Source organism: Trichosurus vulpecula, chromosome 1 (assembly GCF_011100635.1).
Source record: "Trichosurus vulpecula isolate mTriVul1 chromosome 1, mTriVul1.pri, whole genome shotgun sequence".
Lineage (NCBI taxonomy): Eukaryota > Metazoa > Chordata > Mammalia > Diprotodontia > Phalangeridae > Trichosurus > Trichosurus vulpecula.
The window spans coordinates 123638187-123653952 of NC_050573.1; the positions used below are offsets into that span (position 1 = coordinate 123638187).

Consider the following 15766-nt stretch of genomic DNA (forward strand, 5'->3'; position numbering starts at 1 on the left):
CTTTTAAAATTATTTCATCTTTTTTAATGGAAAGGAAAAGTTCTACAATAATAGAAAAGGATGCAGTATTTTAAAGATGTATTTTAAATGTTTTCATTCAACAAGAGGAAATATTTTGACTCTCCAAAATGTGAAGTGATGAGTAACCAACCACTTCTGAAATTTAAGATGACCTTGGACAGCTAAATTACCAAAGATAAATGAAACCAGTAGGGGATGCTTGGGGAAAGAAGTTAAAGCAGCCCACACAAGGACCACATTCTTTTCTTTTCCCTTTCCCATGGAACCTTTCGAAAGGTACATGGGCAGAATTTTCTCCACATTGACTATTGATTTTCTTTTCCCTTTCATTTTCCCATCACACCTCATTGTATTCTTCTTCAAAATTTAGATTGGGAGCTTGTGCATCTTGTTCATGATATCTGTGTCAGAATTATTTGTGAAAAACATATTTTGTCTTTGGGCTTTATGTCTCCTGACATACACTTTATTATTCTGAGCTCACAGTTATCTTTCCCAGGGTTGGACATTCAGAAGCTGTAGACAGTTCATTTTCAATCTTCAGTTGCTGCATTTCCAAGTTTAAATCCACCAAAGTTCTGGCAAGCTGCCAGTTCTGGAATTGCATCTCCAACTAGGAGGGGAAAAATACACAAGGGGGATTTTATTAGCTGAAGATAACCATCAAGAAGAATGACTGTGCAAGATGAATAAGAAGTTTGTGGGGAAGAAAAATTACATGGGCAGTAAATTCGCTCTTCTCTTTACTCTTTAGTTATAGCTTTCTTACTGGCTATGAAACGGACTTTCTACATCAACAAAGAGTGGTGCCGTGGAAAGAACATTTGGATTTGAAGTCAAAGGATTTGGATTCAAGCTTACCTCTGTTATTTATTATCTGTGTGACCTTGGGCTAGTCATTTAATCTGTCTGTGTTTGTCTGTCTGTCTCTCTCTCTCTCTCTCTCTCTCTCTCTCTCCTCACTTTCTCTCTCCACAACCCCTCTCTCTAGGCCTCTACTTCCCCATCTATAAAATGACAGGTTTAAACTAAATGACCTCTGAATTCTCTTCTACCTCTGAATTTATGATGCATGATCCATATGAATCACTTCCAAAGGGACAGTGAAATTAAAGCAAAAGTAACTGATGAGCAAAATTGTTAATAATAAGTTTTTATGCATGGAAAACCACTTTCAGACAATGTCATGTGTCCAAATATAAATTCATCCATTCTTAGAGGGCCATAAGATACATGTCTGGGGAATACCTGAACATTTAACTCTAAAAAGATCCATAGTGGGCATAAGAAGGATACACCATATTACTAACAATAGTAATCAGTTTCTTCATCTGTAAAATGAGGGTTTATAATAAGACCTGCCTCACAGTGCTGTTTTTAGGATCAAACAAGGTAATATTATAAAGTGCTTTGTAACCTTTAAGGTGCTATACAAGTGCTAGCTATCACCACAGGCACCACCACCACCACCATCATCATCACCATTGTTACTGTTTTGTTGTTGCAGTGCTATAGGAAACCAGTCATGAAACCAAGAGATATATCCGTTTAAAAGTAATTTGTGATGATTAGAAGTAGGTAGGGTTAACTAGCTAGCTATTACCATCATCATCACTGTCATCATCATGCAAGAAGTAATGAAAAAGGCATTGTCATGGGTACAGACTATAGGAAAGGAAGAGGCCCAGCCATGTAGAAAAAGCCATGACTGACAGGTAGGAAGCCTAGTTTTTGTGTGTTAATGTGTACCAGTGAAATTTTAAAAGTCCTTAAGAAAGAACTCTTAAACACTAGGAGGATATTCTCTGGAGGACTTAGGCATGTACAAGAATCTCATGGAATGAGATAGTCTGAATGGGTTCCCATTTGCATAGAGGAGGCAGTATTCATGTTAGATAATTGTATTTCCATGGAAGTTTCAAAATACTTGCTACTTTGAGCCTCTAAGAGTGTAAGTGGTTCCTATCATTCAGTGAGTAGTAGTTCTCAAGTAGTTCTCAAACTTTTTGGCACTCTTAAAAAATTATCAAGCACCCAAAGAGTTTTTGTTTATGTGGGTCACATATATCAATATTTACCATAGTAGAAATTAAAACTGATAAAATTTTAAAATATTTATGTATTAATTAATTTTAAATAACAATAATAACCCAATTGAATGTTAAAATAAATAGCATATTTTTATGAAAAGTAGCTATATTTTCAAAAAAAACTATATTGAGAAGAGTGATACTGTTTTACATATTTCTGCAGATCTCTTTAGTGACTAGCTTAATAGAAGACATCTGGATTCTCAAATCTGCTTCTGCATTCCATCTGTTGTTTTCAGTTGAAATATATGAAGAAAATCTGCTGTTAACATAGATACATAGTTGGAAAGAGGAGGAGTATTTTAATAGATAAATAATGTATGTTTTATTATGAAAATAATTTTGACCTCATGAACCCTCTGAAAGGGTGTTGGGGACTGTCAGGGGTGATAGTCCCCAAGGGTTTTGACATCTATGACCTTAGAAGAAAATGTATAGATATCTAAACTCACACAAACACTACAACTAGTTGGCATAGTGGATAGAGCACTAAACCTAGAGTCAGGTACATCCAAGTTAAAATTCAGCCTCAGACACTAGCTGTGTAACCCTGGGCAAGTCACTTAATCTGTTTGCCTCAGTTTCTCAACTGGAAAATTAGGAGACTAGCACCTGCTGCTATCATTATAATAAACTCCATTGTTGTGAGTAAAATTGGGATAACAAGAGCACTACCTGTCAGGGTTGTTGTGAGGGTCAAAAGACATAACACATGTAAAGCATTTTGCAAACCTTAAAACTCTATGCTAGTAATTATTATTATCTCAAGTCCAATCCCTGGCACACAGCTGTTAAGTGTTTAAGGCTGGATATGAACTCAGTTCTTCCTGGCTTCAGGCCCAGCACTCTATCCACTATGCCCTCATCCTCCTAGAATCTCATTTGATTCAATTTACGAAGCACTCTTTGCAGAGCACTGTATTAGATTCTGAGTGAGCCACCAAACGGAGATAAAACAGAGAGCCTATAGACTCAGAGAGCTTCTCATAGGATATAGTATTATATCTAACTATATGAGGCAGCTTTAAGAAATGGTGGGTTCAATGATCTTTGAAAAACACGGAAAGACTTGCACAAAATAATAAAGAGTGAAATGAGCAGAACCAAGAGAACACTGTATACAGTAAGACCAATATTGTTGTAAGAACAACTTGAGTGAATAAGTCATTTTTTACTATTATAAACACCCAGATTTACTAATAAAGAATACATGAAAAAGACACTATCTGCATCCAAAGAAAGAACTGATAAATAGATGTATAGGATAATTTTACCTATGTATACCTATTTGTGTCTAATGGTAACCATCTCTAGGGTGGGGAAGGGGGAAGAAAAAAAAATAAATAAAAAGAAATTCACATGATAACTTTACAGTTATCCCTTCCACATTGCAGGGGTTAGGGGTGTGGTGCTCTCGAGATCTAGAAAATCAGTGTAAAATTTTTTGGCCCTCCCTTCATACCAGAGAAGAAGTCTGAATTATTATGGTATTAAGAGATAAAATGTGTTGAAAGAATACAATACTATATATATATATATATATATATATATATATATATATGTATACATATATATATATAATGCATTTCTGAGTTTCTAAATTTTTTCTGTGTCATCTGCTGGCCTTCGTGTGTCATCTGCGGCTTCTGCAAAACTCCCAAAAAATTCCCATTTAATTTCTTATGCTGACCCATGATATATCGAAACCACAATGGGGAAGGGATAACTGCATTATATATTTATAAGGAAAAGCAAGTTGTACATAATAGATTTGCAGTTTCGTGTGCAATCGTCTTTTTTCTTATACTGTTATGGAAATGCTTGTTTTATTCCATAACTTAAAAAATAGATAGATAGATAGATAGACAGACAGGCAGACAGACAGACAGACAGACAGATAGATAGATAGATAAATAGACAGACAGTTAGATAGATAGGTAGATAGATAGATAGACAGATAGATAGATAGATAGATAGATAGATAGATAGATAGATAGATAGGTAGATAGATAGATAGACAGATAGATAGATAGACAGACAGACAGATAAGGCACCTAGTCAGTGCAGTGGTTAGGACACTGGACTTAGACTAAGGGAGACCTGAATTCAAAGCCAGCATCAGACACTTATTGGCTGTGTGACTAGCAAGTCACTTAACTTCTGTCTGCCTCAGGTTCCCCATCTGTAAAATTGAGGAAATAATAGCACCTGCCTCCTAGGGTTGTTTAGAACATAAAATGGAATAATATTTGTAAAGCACTTAGCAAACCCCAAAGTGCTAAATAAATGCTATTATTATAAATAACTATGTATTAGGAACCTATTTTAAAAAAACATGTATTAGACACCTATTAAGTACAGAACAATGACATAGGTATTGGTCATACAAATACAAAAAAGAAACTCCTTGTCCTCAAAGAGCTAGCTTTCTACTGGGAGATTAATATAGCAGGTGCACAGATAAGTAAATACAAGGAAATTTGAAGATAGAGAGAGACAGAGAGATCATTAACAGCTGAAAGGATTCAGGGTAACCCTGGAGGAATATACAGATTCTAAGAAAAAAGCTCAAGAGGGAATTCATTTCCACGTTAGGGGACAATATGATTTACAAATGTGCAGAACCAGGAAATGTAATGCTGATATCAGAGAATGTAGTCATCCAGCTTGTTCAGAAATGAGAATCCATAGAGAGAAGTAATGTGAGACAAAGCTACGAAGGTAGATTGGAGTCAGAATGTGAATGATCTTAAATACCAGGCTGATCCAGCTATATTTTATCCTAAGGGCAACAGGGAACCGGTGAAGGCTTCTGAGAACAAGAGTGTCATGGTCAGACTTGTGTGTCTTTTGGCAGCTGTGTGGAGAGAGCTGTGTGGAAATGGAGAGAGGAAAAACTGGAAATAGGAGACCAATTATAGTAGTCTAGAGGGAAGAGGATGAAGGCCTGAACTAGGGTGACTATGTGAGTGGACAGAAGGGGCAGATTAGGAGGCATGAAAGACAAGACTTGACAAATGATTGAATAGGGGTAGGTGTGAGGGTGGTAAGAGAGAGGAAAGGTCAAGAAAGATTCTGAGGCTATAAACCTGGGTCACTGGGAAGATATAGTGCTGGAAGAGGAAAGAGGAAAGTTTGGAAGATGGGCAGATTTGGAAGGAAGGAAAAGGAAAATGTTTTGGACGTGTTGAGTTTGATATTCTGACAGGATATCCAAGATGGAGAAGGACGTAGTCCGATAGACAGTTGGTAATGTGGGACATGAGAAAAATTCAGACTAAATGCATAGATTTGAAAGACATGTGTAGAAATATATTTGCATTAAAATAATGATTAGAATAGCTATTTCAAGTAACAAGATGGAGAATCAGGGAAGAATAAAAGGACTGTCATACATCAGCAATGGCAAAATTGAGATTAGATAACATGAATTTGCTTGATACAGTCAACACCATTGTGTGACTCCTCCCTCCAGTTGTGTTCAGTAACAGAGAAAGAAATAGAGAACGTATATGGTATGTTTGAAGACTAGAAGGATGTGAATAGCAGTAAGACTAGAAGGCAAATAATTCAAGGATGGAGGACAAGGTATAGTTGAACTGATGAACCATACTATTGACTGTGAAGAGACCATGCCAAAGCCAGAGGTGTGATAGATTGTGAGAACAAAGGATAGAGGGACTAAAGGTCACAGTAAGGACAAAGAGTGGGTTTATGAAGAGTGAAGCACAAGGAAAGATGGAAGACTAGGTAACTATAATAAGACAAAAAGAATTTCATAGTTCAAGAAGATAGAAATCACATTGATATGGATGATTGGCAAGACATACCTATAATAACCTTTATGGGTAAAGACGTAATTCATGGGAGGTAAGGAGGCTGAGGTAGCTAGGTGTCATGTTGGATAAAGTGTTGGGTCTGAAGTCAGGATGACCTGAGTTCAAATCCTGTCCCAGACCATTACTAGCTATGTGACCATTGCCTCAGTATCCTCATCTGTACAATGAAAGCATTGAACTTCTTGGCTTCTAGGATCTCTTCTATATCTGATGCTCCTATAAACTGGAAGTCCTAGGTGTTTGATGGGAATATCAACATGTCTGTTGTCCCTTCAATACAACAAGTCCCCCAGTATACAACATGTATGCTATGAAGGCAAGGACAAGGCTACAAAAAAAATTGTTACTCAGGTACCGAATTACCTAAGAAAGATGATCAGAAAAACAAAATCCAACAAATGGGTTTTAATATTGATTTTTAAATTAGAATAGACATTTAAAAATCTGCAAGTAATTTTCAAAATCCATTTTAGTTATTAGTCACTTCTGTCTTTTAAATCTTTCAAGGATAGGTGTTCAATCATCAATTCAACAAACACTTATTGAATGCCTATAGTCACAAGATTGCAATATTTTAGTTTTTACCCATTTATATCCCCAGTGGTTAAGCATCCCATTAAATTGGTCTAGCAGTACATATTTATAGAGTATTGATGCAGATAAAGAGCAGAGCTCAGAATTTATTAGAAAGCCAAGACAAAGAAATCATCAGTTTTTTTCATTCATTCCAAATTGTTAATTGCTATAAAAAGCTCTTGTTTTCAACACCAATGTGCTCCCACTGACACTATATGGCTGCAGACCATGGAATGTCATCAAAGAATTAAAATGCCAAAAAACCAAAGGACAATGTATGGTAGTTATAAGCATGTTGCCAACCATGACTTGTGCATGAGAAGAAATGAAGAAAACATTAATGAGGATATGTATTACTGAAAGAAATGAGCTGGACATGTGAAAATACATGACAACAGAGAACCCAATTGGTACACTGAGACAATAGGAAAGGAGGGGCTCTATCTTGTTGGGCAGATCCTCCATGGAGAATATATGGTAAAATGTATTTAAGAGTCATAAAGGATGTAGAGGTATTGGAGGAGCTACAATCTAAACCTGTGGAGGGAGTACCATATCACTGAAACCAAGGCTCTATTCAACCATATTTCCTGCTCAGAAAATGCCCCAAAGGCAAGAAATAAGAACCAAAGCAAAAGTTCTAAATAACTCAATAGTTAGGGAATCACTCCCAGAATAAGTTTATTTACAAAAAGCAAGTTAATCTTGCAAACGTTTCAAGTGAATGAGTCGATACCCAACCCATCTTCCCATCAGGACAAACTAAGTCCCTTTCCATAACATTAATCACCTGTACCGCACTGAGGGCACTGTCCATAAAAACTGGCTGTAATGGCAATTTCTAGATATCTTGTTTCTCCCAGGATGATCATCTGTTTCCTACTCAAAAGTTTCTGTCTGCTTTCTTATCTTCTCGGAGATCCAGAAGAAAACCTGGTGTTCTCTAAATAAGATTTTCTATAAGAATATTATTGTGATTTTGGGCACAGCTAATCATAGCCCTGAAGCTCATAAGATCGTAGACTCAATGCTGGAAGGAATCACAGATGTCCTGTAGTCCAACTCCCTAATTTTCCATCTGTGGAAACTAAAGCTCAGAGACATTAAATGACCTGTCCAAGGTCATACAAGTTGGCAGAACTAGGATATGAACCCTGGCCCTCTGACTCCCAATCCAGCCCTCTTTCCAATGTAGCTACTAAATGCTAAAAAGCATTTTAAAATAGGCTAATAGAAGAAACTTAACTTCTGAAGTCTGCAATACCATGTAATTTAATGGAGAAAAGCATCATTTTGCTAAGTAGAATTCCCCATTATCACTCAATAAGTATTTATTAAGCACCTACTAAGTGCTAATAGCACAAACTACTTAATTTTTGTCTTCATACCTCTAGCTTCTAGCGAAGACAAAAATTAAGTAGTTCTAGTGCTAGAAGCTAGAGGTATGAAGACAAAAATTAAGTAGTTCATGGCCTTAAAGAATGTATTTTCTATCTGGGGAGACAACATACCTAAGTACATACAAAATGTCTACAAGGTAATAAGGAGACACACACACACACACACACACACACACACACACAAATACCAGCTAAGTATTCAGAGGATTCAACATTTCTGTTTGAGCTTCAGCAAGAACACTTTGGTAACTTTCTATACTCTAATTTGGACCCAAAAATAAATCTAAAATACTTGATCTACCTGCTAAATATTTTATCTCCACTACTGAACTACTGAAAAGGGGAATGGACGCTGCCCCTGTGCAGATTGGGGAAATAGCCCTATGTCTTTAAATTATTTTCACATTTCCAAAATATTACTCTACAAGAAAAGAAAGAGGATGAGTGTGGGTCAACGTCTTCAGTGTGCAGAAGGCCAGTCACAATCATCACAAGCCGGCCATTCTCCAATTTGTTCATAGGATCATAGATTGAGACCTGGAAAGAGCTCTAAAGGCCATCTAGTCCTTTAACACATGAGGAAACTGGGGCTCAGGGAGGTTGTGACTTGTCCAAGTTCACCCAGGTAATAAGTATCAGAGGTGGGATTGGAATCCTTATCATGGAAATGCTACAGGTAGTACTGCAGTTTTTCTGCCATTTGAATCTGGATCTTTTAACCAGAATTAATCATTACCTAAAGTGAGCACAAAAGACAAAACCAAACTGCACATGGTGCAATAAGAATCAAAAGGTCATGGTTCAAGGGTAAGAATCAGAAGACCGAGTCAGGGGTGGGGAACCTGTGGCCTCAAGTCCTGAAGCCACACTTGAGGACTTAGAGGGCCACCTGTGGCCTCGAAGCCACAGGTTCCCCACCCCTACCTTGGATCACATCCTGGTTCTGCCCCATTTGTACCTGGTGAGGCCTCAGGCAAGGCACAATTTCTTTGGTGTCCTAAGGGGTCTATGTTCCCTTTCAGCTCTAAATCTATGATCCTTCATAATGTATGACTGGAGAACTTGTGGCCTATCAGGAGTATAACCAATTACCCAGGTAGTACTTGTGAATTCTACCATTTTTCCTTTCAAAGGATGAAAGATGGAAGAGCGGGTGAGTGAGAATGATTGGAGGTTCAGAGGTTCAAACACTTGGAGCCAAATGTACAAATATAACAAAGTAAAAGTTAGGAGAGGGGAGAAGAGGCTAGATCAGGGAGACAAGAGAAACAGGAAGACAGCAGAGGAAAGCACAGGACAACTGGAAGGAAGGCGAGAGGCGAAAGTCTCTAGCCCAGGCCATCTTGGCAGGGCTCACCAGTTCAGCCCGCAGCCAAGCAATGGCTCCGTCTATGTACGCCCTGCGCAGCGCCTCCTGCAAAGCGGTGGTCCGCCTCCCAGAGCCTTCCCAGGACTGCTGCTGTTCCTGTTGCTGCTTCCCAGGCTCCTGGTGTGAGATGGGGCTGCGGAAAGCGCTCCGAAGCCGCCTCTGGATGTCGTCCAGCAACAAGCTGGACGCGGCGTCCTCCTCGTGCGCTTCTGCACTCATGCATCTTTGCTGATCCCTAGAAGAGAAGCCGGGAAGGGGAGAGCAAAGTGGTCCCCCTCCAATGCCCGGACCTCCCTTCAGTCTGCCCCGGAGTCCGCGGGCAGTGGTACCTACTCTAGCAGCATAGCGTCGTTAGCCTAAGTGGAAAGAAGAGAAATTCAGTCCCACCTCCAGCTCCCCCTTGCTTTCTGTCTTAGCCTTAGTCTCTGCCTAGCAATTAGGTAGGGATCAGGTTGGGGAAGGGGCCTCTTTGTAAGTGCCACTCTGGGAAACAACAAGTCCCTTGCAAATGTGGGACGCTATTGTTTCTTCCCAGCTTGGAAAAATCTCTATCTGTGCAACCCTTTGCTACCTCCTCCTCCTCTTTCCCGCTCTTTCATTGCAGAGAAAGGAGATGTGGGAAATTTGAGAAGAGAGCTCAGCCGGATAACCTCTCCTTGCTCCCTTTAGAGCGTAAGGGTAAATCTTTAGAGAAGAATGCCTGTGCCGCATAAGGCATGGAAAACTCAACAGCCCCCATTCTATTGGGTAACCGCTGCGAGGTTTGGGACAGAAAGCAACTTTGCAAAGTGACAGCCCTAGTTGATGTCCTCATTTGCAACCTGACTCAGTTTACTATCTTCCTCCTGCCTTTAACTATGGGTGTTCCCCCAAAGTTTCATCTTTGGCTCCTCTTTCTTCTGTCCCTTTATTCCCTCCCTTCACCCTCATAGGTTCAAGTTTCTGCCTGTAACTCTAAAATCTCCACTCGGATGTCGCACTGGGCTTCAAACTCAACATGTACAAAACAGGGGATGCCCATCAACTAGGAAGTGACTGGACAAAACATGGTATATGAATTTAATGAATACTATTGTGACCCAAGAAATAAACAAAAGGCTGGAGTCAGAGAAACCTTTGAAGACTTGTATGAACTGATGCAACATGAAGTGAGCAGAACTAGGAGATCAATTTATACAATGACAACATTGTAAAGACAGTTTTGAAAGACGTAGAACTTTCATTGACTCAATGTCCAACCACAATCCAAAGAACTGAAGATGAAACATGCTACCTACCTCCTGACAGACTGATGGACTCAGAGTGCAGATGGAGACACATTTTTTGGACCTGGCCCATTCCAGAATTTCTTTTGTTTAACTATGCATGTTTTTCACAAGAGCTTTCTTTTTCTTTCTTTTCATTAAGGCAGGGTCAGGGAGGAGAGATGGGAGACAAAAGCGGGGGGGATTTTTGTTTCATCAGAAAATATTATACTTAATTTTTAAAATCTCAAAAGATCCAAAAGTGACACACTGGCTTTAGAGTCAAAGGACTTAATTTCAAATTCTTCCTTTCTTACTAATTGTGCTCTTGGGCAAGTCACTTCATATCTTTAGAACTCAGTCTGCTCAACTATAAAATAAGAGAAGGTGTTGGACTAGATGGCCTCTAAATCTGTGAACTATGATCCCTGTGATCTATCTTCCCCCCCCTTTCCTATGCCCCAAAGCTGCTTCATACCAGCTTCCCTATTTATTTACTGATTTGTCATCTTTCTGATCAGTTTTGTTAACCGTGAGCAACTGAGTACTACTTTTCAAAGCACCATAGTTGCCACGGTAATAGTATATCATAAGGTTCCTCTGAGCAGTGTAGAAGCCAAAGAAATGCAGCTCTGTCAGTTAACAGAGTGTTAAAGTTGGATCTGGGAAGACTTGAGTTCTAATCCTGCCTTAGAAACTTCCTAGCTGTATGATCTTGGGCAAGTCAGTTAACCTCTCTCAGCCTCAGTTTCTCCATCTGCAAAATGGGATGATAATATTACCTGCCTTATAGGGTTATTGTGAAGATCAAATGAGATAACACATTTGGCAATATGTTGGCAAAATCTGCAAAACTTAAAGTGCTATGTGTTAGCTTTATTACCATAGCTACTACAGCAATTAGGCAGCTATGTGGCACAGTGTATAAAGCACTGGGCTTGGAATCAGGAAACTCACTTTTCATGAGTTCAAATCTAGCCACAGATACTTACCGTGTGACCCTAGGCAAGTTACTCAGCTCTGTTTGCCTCAGTTCCTCATCTGTAAAACAAGTTGGAGAAGGAAATGGCAAACCATTCTGGTATCTTGGCCAAGAAAACATCAAAAGTGGGGCCATAACTCAGCTACAGTGAATGTGCCCTATAGTTACTGCACCTTTAATGACCACTTTGGCCAGTACCTCTTTCTTATACCTTCTATGTAGGTAGAAATTTTTTCACCTTCTCTTAATCTGCATTTGGGGACTGCAGTTAAATGTGCTCAGCCTTCTCCATACCCCCAAAGTGATTATTCATCTCCCTCAAGCATACATGCATGGTGACAGTAAAGACTTTTCATTTTTAACATCCACAACACATGAAGAGCAGGCTCTAGACATTGTCTTTGCTTTTTCTGTTCCTGACACCTGTCATTCTTGTAACATCTCAGAGCATATGGCAGACACAGCTCAAATTTCTCCCTTAAGGTGATAGCATCTCCTATAAACAATAAATAACAATTTCGTGTAATTGCTCAGGGTGCAAGCATATAACATCTGTCTAGTGCCTAGCCAAGACTTTGCACCCATACTTCTGTGGACATGGTCAGATTCAGGGCTGGTAATGAATTTCCCACTCTAAAAGTTTTGCCATCACAGAATCTCTGAGTTAGAAGAGAAATCCGAGGTGCTCTAGTCCAACTTGCTCCCGAAGAAGTATCCACTCTAACGTGCCTGATAGGTCATCATTCTTTCTTTGTCTGAAGACCCCTAGAGACAAAGAAATCAGTCCCTCCTGTGAGGTAGGCCATTCCATTTTTGGCCAGCTCTTATTGTCAGAACTATTTTCTTTCCATCAATTCTACATCTGCCTCTCTGCAAACTTTCACCCATTGATGTACCCTCCGGGACCAAGTTAAACAAATCTAGTACCTTTCTCGTGTTTCAGCCTTTCAAATCTTGAAGACAGCCACCATGTCACCCTGTAAGTCTTCTATTCATCAAACTAAATATCCCCAGTTTTTTCACTTGGTCCTCCTATGGCATGATCCTGAGGTCCTTTTCAATCCTGATTGCTTTCCTCTGGACACTCTCCAGTTTATCAGTATCTCTCCAAAAATGACTGAGAACTAAACAAGGTATTCTAAATGTGGTCTGATCAAAGCAGAGTGCAGAAAAACTATTATCTTATTACCTTCCTACCTTAATACAATACCACTCTTTTTTTTCACAGGGGGGAAGGACAGGCAGTTGGAGTTAAGTGACTTGCCTAATGCAATCTAACATTACATTAGCTTTGGGGGTGGGGAGGGGGTAGTCATATCACATTGTTGATTCATGTTAACCTCAAACTCCACTAAAACCCCCAGGTCTTCTTCAGATAATTTGCTATGTAGCCACCCTTCCTCCATTTAGCACTTGGGAATTTGATTACTTGAGCTGACATGTAAGACTTTCATAGATAGAGAGACAGACAGATAGATAGATAGATAAGCTCATTGAGGGCAGGGACTGTCTACTGCCCTTTGATTGGAAAGGGTGGAGGGTAGACATTGGAGACTTCCTTCCAGATCATCTCCATCCAGGGCAGCCATATTATCCTTTACTACCTGGCTGCAGGAATTCATCATACCTCTAGCAGAGTATCCTCTTCCCCTCACCTTTTTCAGTTTCTTTTTATATGTTATCTTCCCTGATGAGATTGTAAACTCCTTGAGGGCAGGAACTATCTTTTGCCTTTGGCTCCCTAGATCTTAGCACAGTGCCTGATGCATAATAGGTACTTAATAAATGATCATTGACTATTGTAGTCAGAAAAAGGTAGGTTCAGTGGTGTGCTAGTAAATGTTTATCAACTGGCTCCCTGAGGGGGATAAAGAATGTACCTACAACCCACTTTTAAATTTAATTTGTGCTATTAACATTTTCTGTATCATTTTCTTAAGTCTAGACAATCTATAAAACAATAAATCAAGCCCTGATTTGTAACATTTGCTGATATCCGAAGTTTAAATGCTCACACTAAAAACATAACAATCATTTCTCCTGAGCAGGTAAGAACCATTTCCAACACATCCCTGGACAGGTTCACCCTGTCCCAGCTCCCAGCTGATGTTAACATCTTCTGAAGTTCCGCATCACTTTCAGAAGGTAGCATAAGGCATTAGTCTCCAGTGGCTCCTCTTCTTAGCTCCCAACAGATGGTGTCAGGTGTTACCCTCCTAGTACGCCAAATGGCTTCCCTGCAGATCTCTATTATTCCCAGTGGGTGGTACAAGGCATTACCCTCAGGTGTGGTCAAACCCTCTTTCTGGGCACATTTCCTCTGAGGTCTCCTCATACCAGAGAGAGGGTGGCCTCTCAAATTTCCCCTGTCTTAATGGAGATACAAGTGATTTTTTTGGTAAAATAACCCTGAGGATTTTCTACCCACCAGCAGGCATTCACCTTCAAGATCCAGTTACATTCATTGCCCTGATAGAGCTGATTACAGCTCTAGCAACATAGTGCCAAGCTGAGGACCTTATTTCATAGGCTATTCCTATTTCCCACTGTTCCTAATCACATAGAGGGCAGAACCCCTAAACCCTCTGAAGAGGTTTTTGTAAATGATGATTGTAAGGGAACCATATGTTTCTAGGGGTGACCATCACGGCCCCAAAATACCTACAGGCCGGGTCCTGCCGAAAGAATTCGACTCAAGCCTTCTCAGCCAAGGGAAAAGAGAAAGTTTATTAGGGATTCACCATAATGGGCTGTCTTAAGAAATTCCCCCCTGGGGGCGGAGCCAAGATGGCGACTGGTAAGCAGGGACTAGTGTGAGCTCTGTACCGAGTCCCTCCAAAAACCTCTGAACCAATTCTAGAAAGGCAGAACCCACAGAACAGCAGAGGGAAGCAGGGCTCCAGCCCAGGACAGCCTGGATGATCTCTGGGTGAGGTCTATCCCACACGGAGCTGGGAGCTGGGAGCTGGGAATGGAGTGGAGCAGAGCCCAGCCTGAGCGGCATGGATCAACCAGACCAGGAGCCAGGTGGAACGGGCCCTGGTGCCCTGTGTCGGTGAGCTGCAGCAGTTGCCGGTCTTCTCAACCCACAAACACCAAAGACTGCGGAGAAGGTTAGTGGGAAAAGCTGCAGGAGTGGAAGGAGTTCGCAGTTCGGTGGGGGCAGCGGAGGTGGGGCAGCTACAGTTGCTGCTGCTTCTGGCCCCAGGCCCACCTGGTGGGAGGTATTAAGTGGCGGATCAGAGCAGGAGTGCACAGCCTGCAGAAGATCTAAGCCCAGCCCGGGCTGGGGGTTCTTGGGGAAGGAGTAGTGCTGGTGTGACAGAGCTGGCACCTCCCCCCCAAATGTGGAACATAGAACTCGTTAGTCTACAAGCAGTCATACCCCACTCAAAAACTCAAGGGTCAAGTTAGTTGGTTGGGAATATGGCCAGGCAGCGAAAGCACACCCAGATTCAGTCTCAGACTTTGGATTCTTTCTTTGGTGACAAAGAAGACCAAAACATACAGCCTAAAGAAGACAACAAAGTCATAGAGCCTACAACAAAAGCCTCCAAGAAAAACATGAACTGGCCCCAGGCCGTGGAATAGCTCAAAAAGGAGTTGGAAAAGCAAGTTAGAGAAGTAGAGGAAAAATTGGGAAGAGAAATGAGAAGGATGCGAGAAAACCATGAAAAACAAGTCAATGACTTGCTAAAGGAGACCCAAAAAAATACTGAAAAATACACTGAAGAAAACAACACCTTAAAAAATAGATTAACTCAAACGGCAAAAGAGCTCCAAAAAGCCAATGAGGAGAAGAATGCCTTGAAAGGCAGAATTAGCCAAATGGAAAAGGAGGTCCAAAAGACCACTGAAGAAAATACGACTTTAAAAATTAGATTGGAGCAAGTGGAAGCTAGTGACTTTATGAGAAATCAGGATATTATAAAACAGAACCAAAGGAATGAAAAAATGGAAGACAATGTGAAATATCTCATTGGAAAAACCACTGACCTGGAAAATAGATCCAGGAGAGATAATTTAAAAATTATTGGACTACCTGAAAGCCATGATCAACAAAAGAGCCTAGATATCATCTTTCAAGAAATTATCAAGGAGAGCTGCCCTGATATTCTAGAGCCACAGGGCAAAATAGAAATTGAAAGAATCCATCGATCGCCTCCTCAAATAGATCCCAAAAAGAAATCTCCCAGGAATATTGTTGCCAAATTCCAGAGCTCCCAGATCAAGGAGAAAATACTG

General features: G+C 40.3%; 1 protein-coding gene across 1 annotated transcript; it reads right to left on the reverse strand.

Annotated features, from left to right (window-relative positions):
- Positions 1 to 490: 490 nt before the first annotated feature.
- On the reverse strand, positions 491 to 9514 carry AARD (alanine and arginine rich domain containing protein). The gene is made up of 2 exons (XM_036754803.1): positions 9284 to 9514; positions 491 to 634 (listed from the first exon to the last, which is right to left on the reverse strand). The coding sequence occupies exons 1-2, from the start codon at positions 9512 to 9514 to the stop codon at positions 491 to 493; spliced, it is 375 nt and encodes a 124-aa protein (XP_036610698.1).
- Between the last annotated feature and the right edge of the window lie 6252 nt (positions 9515 to 15766).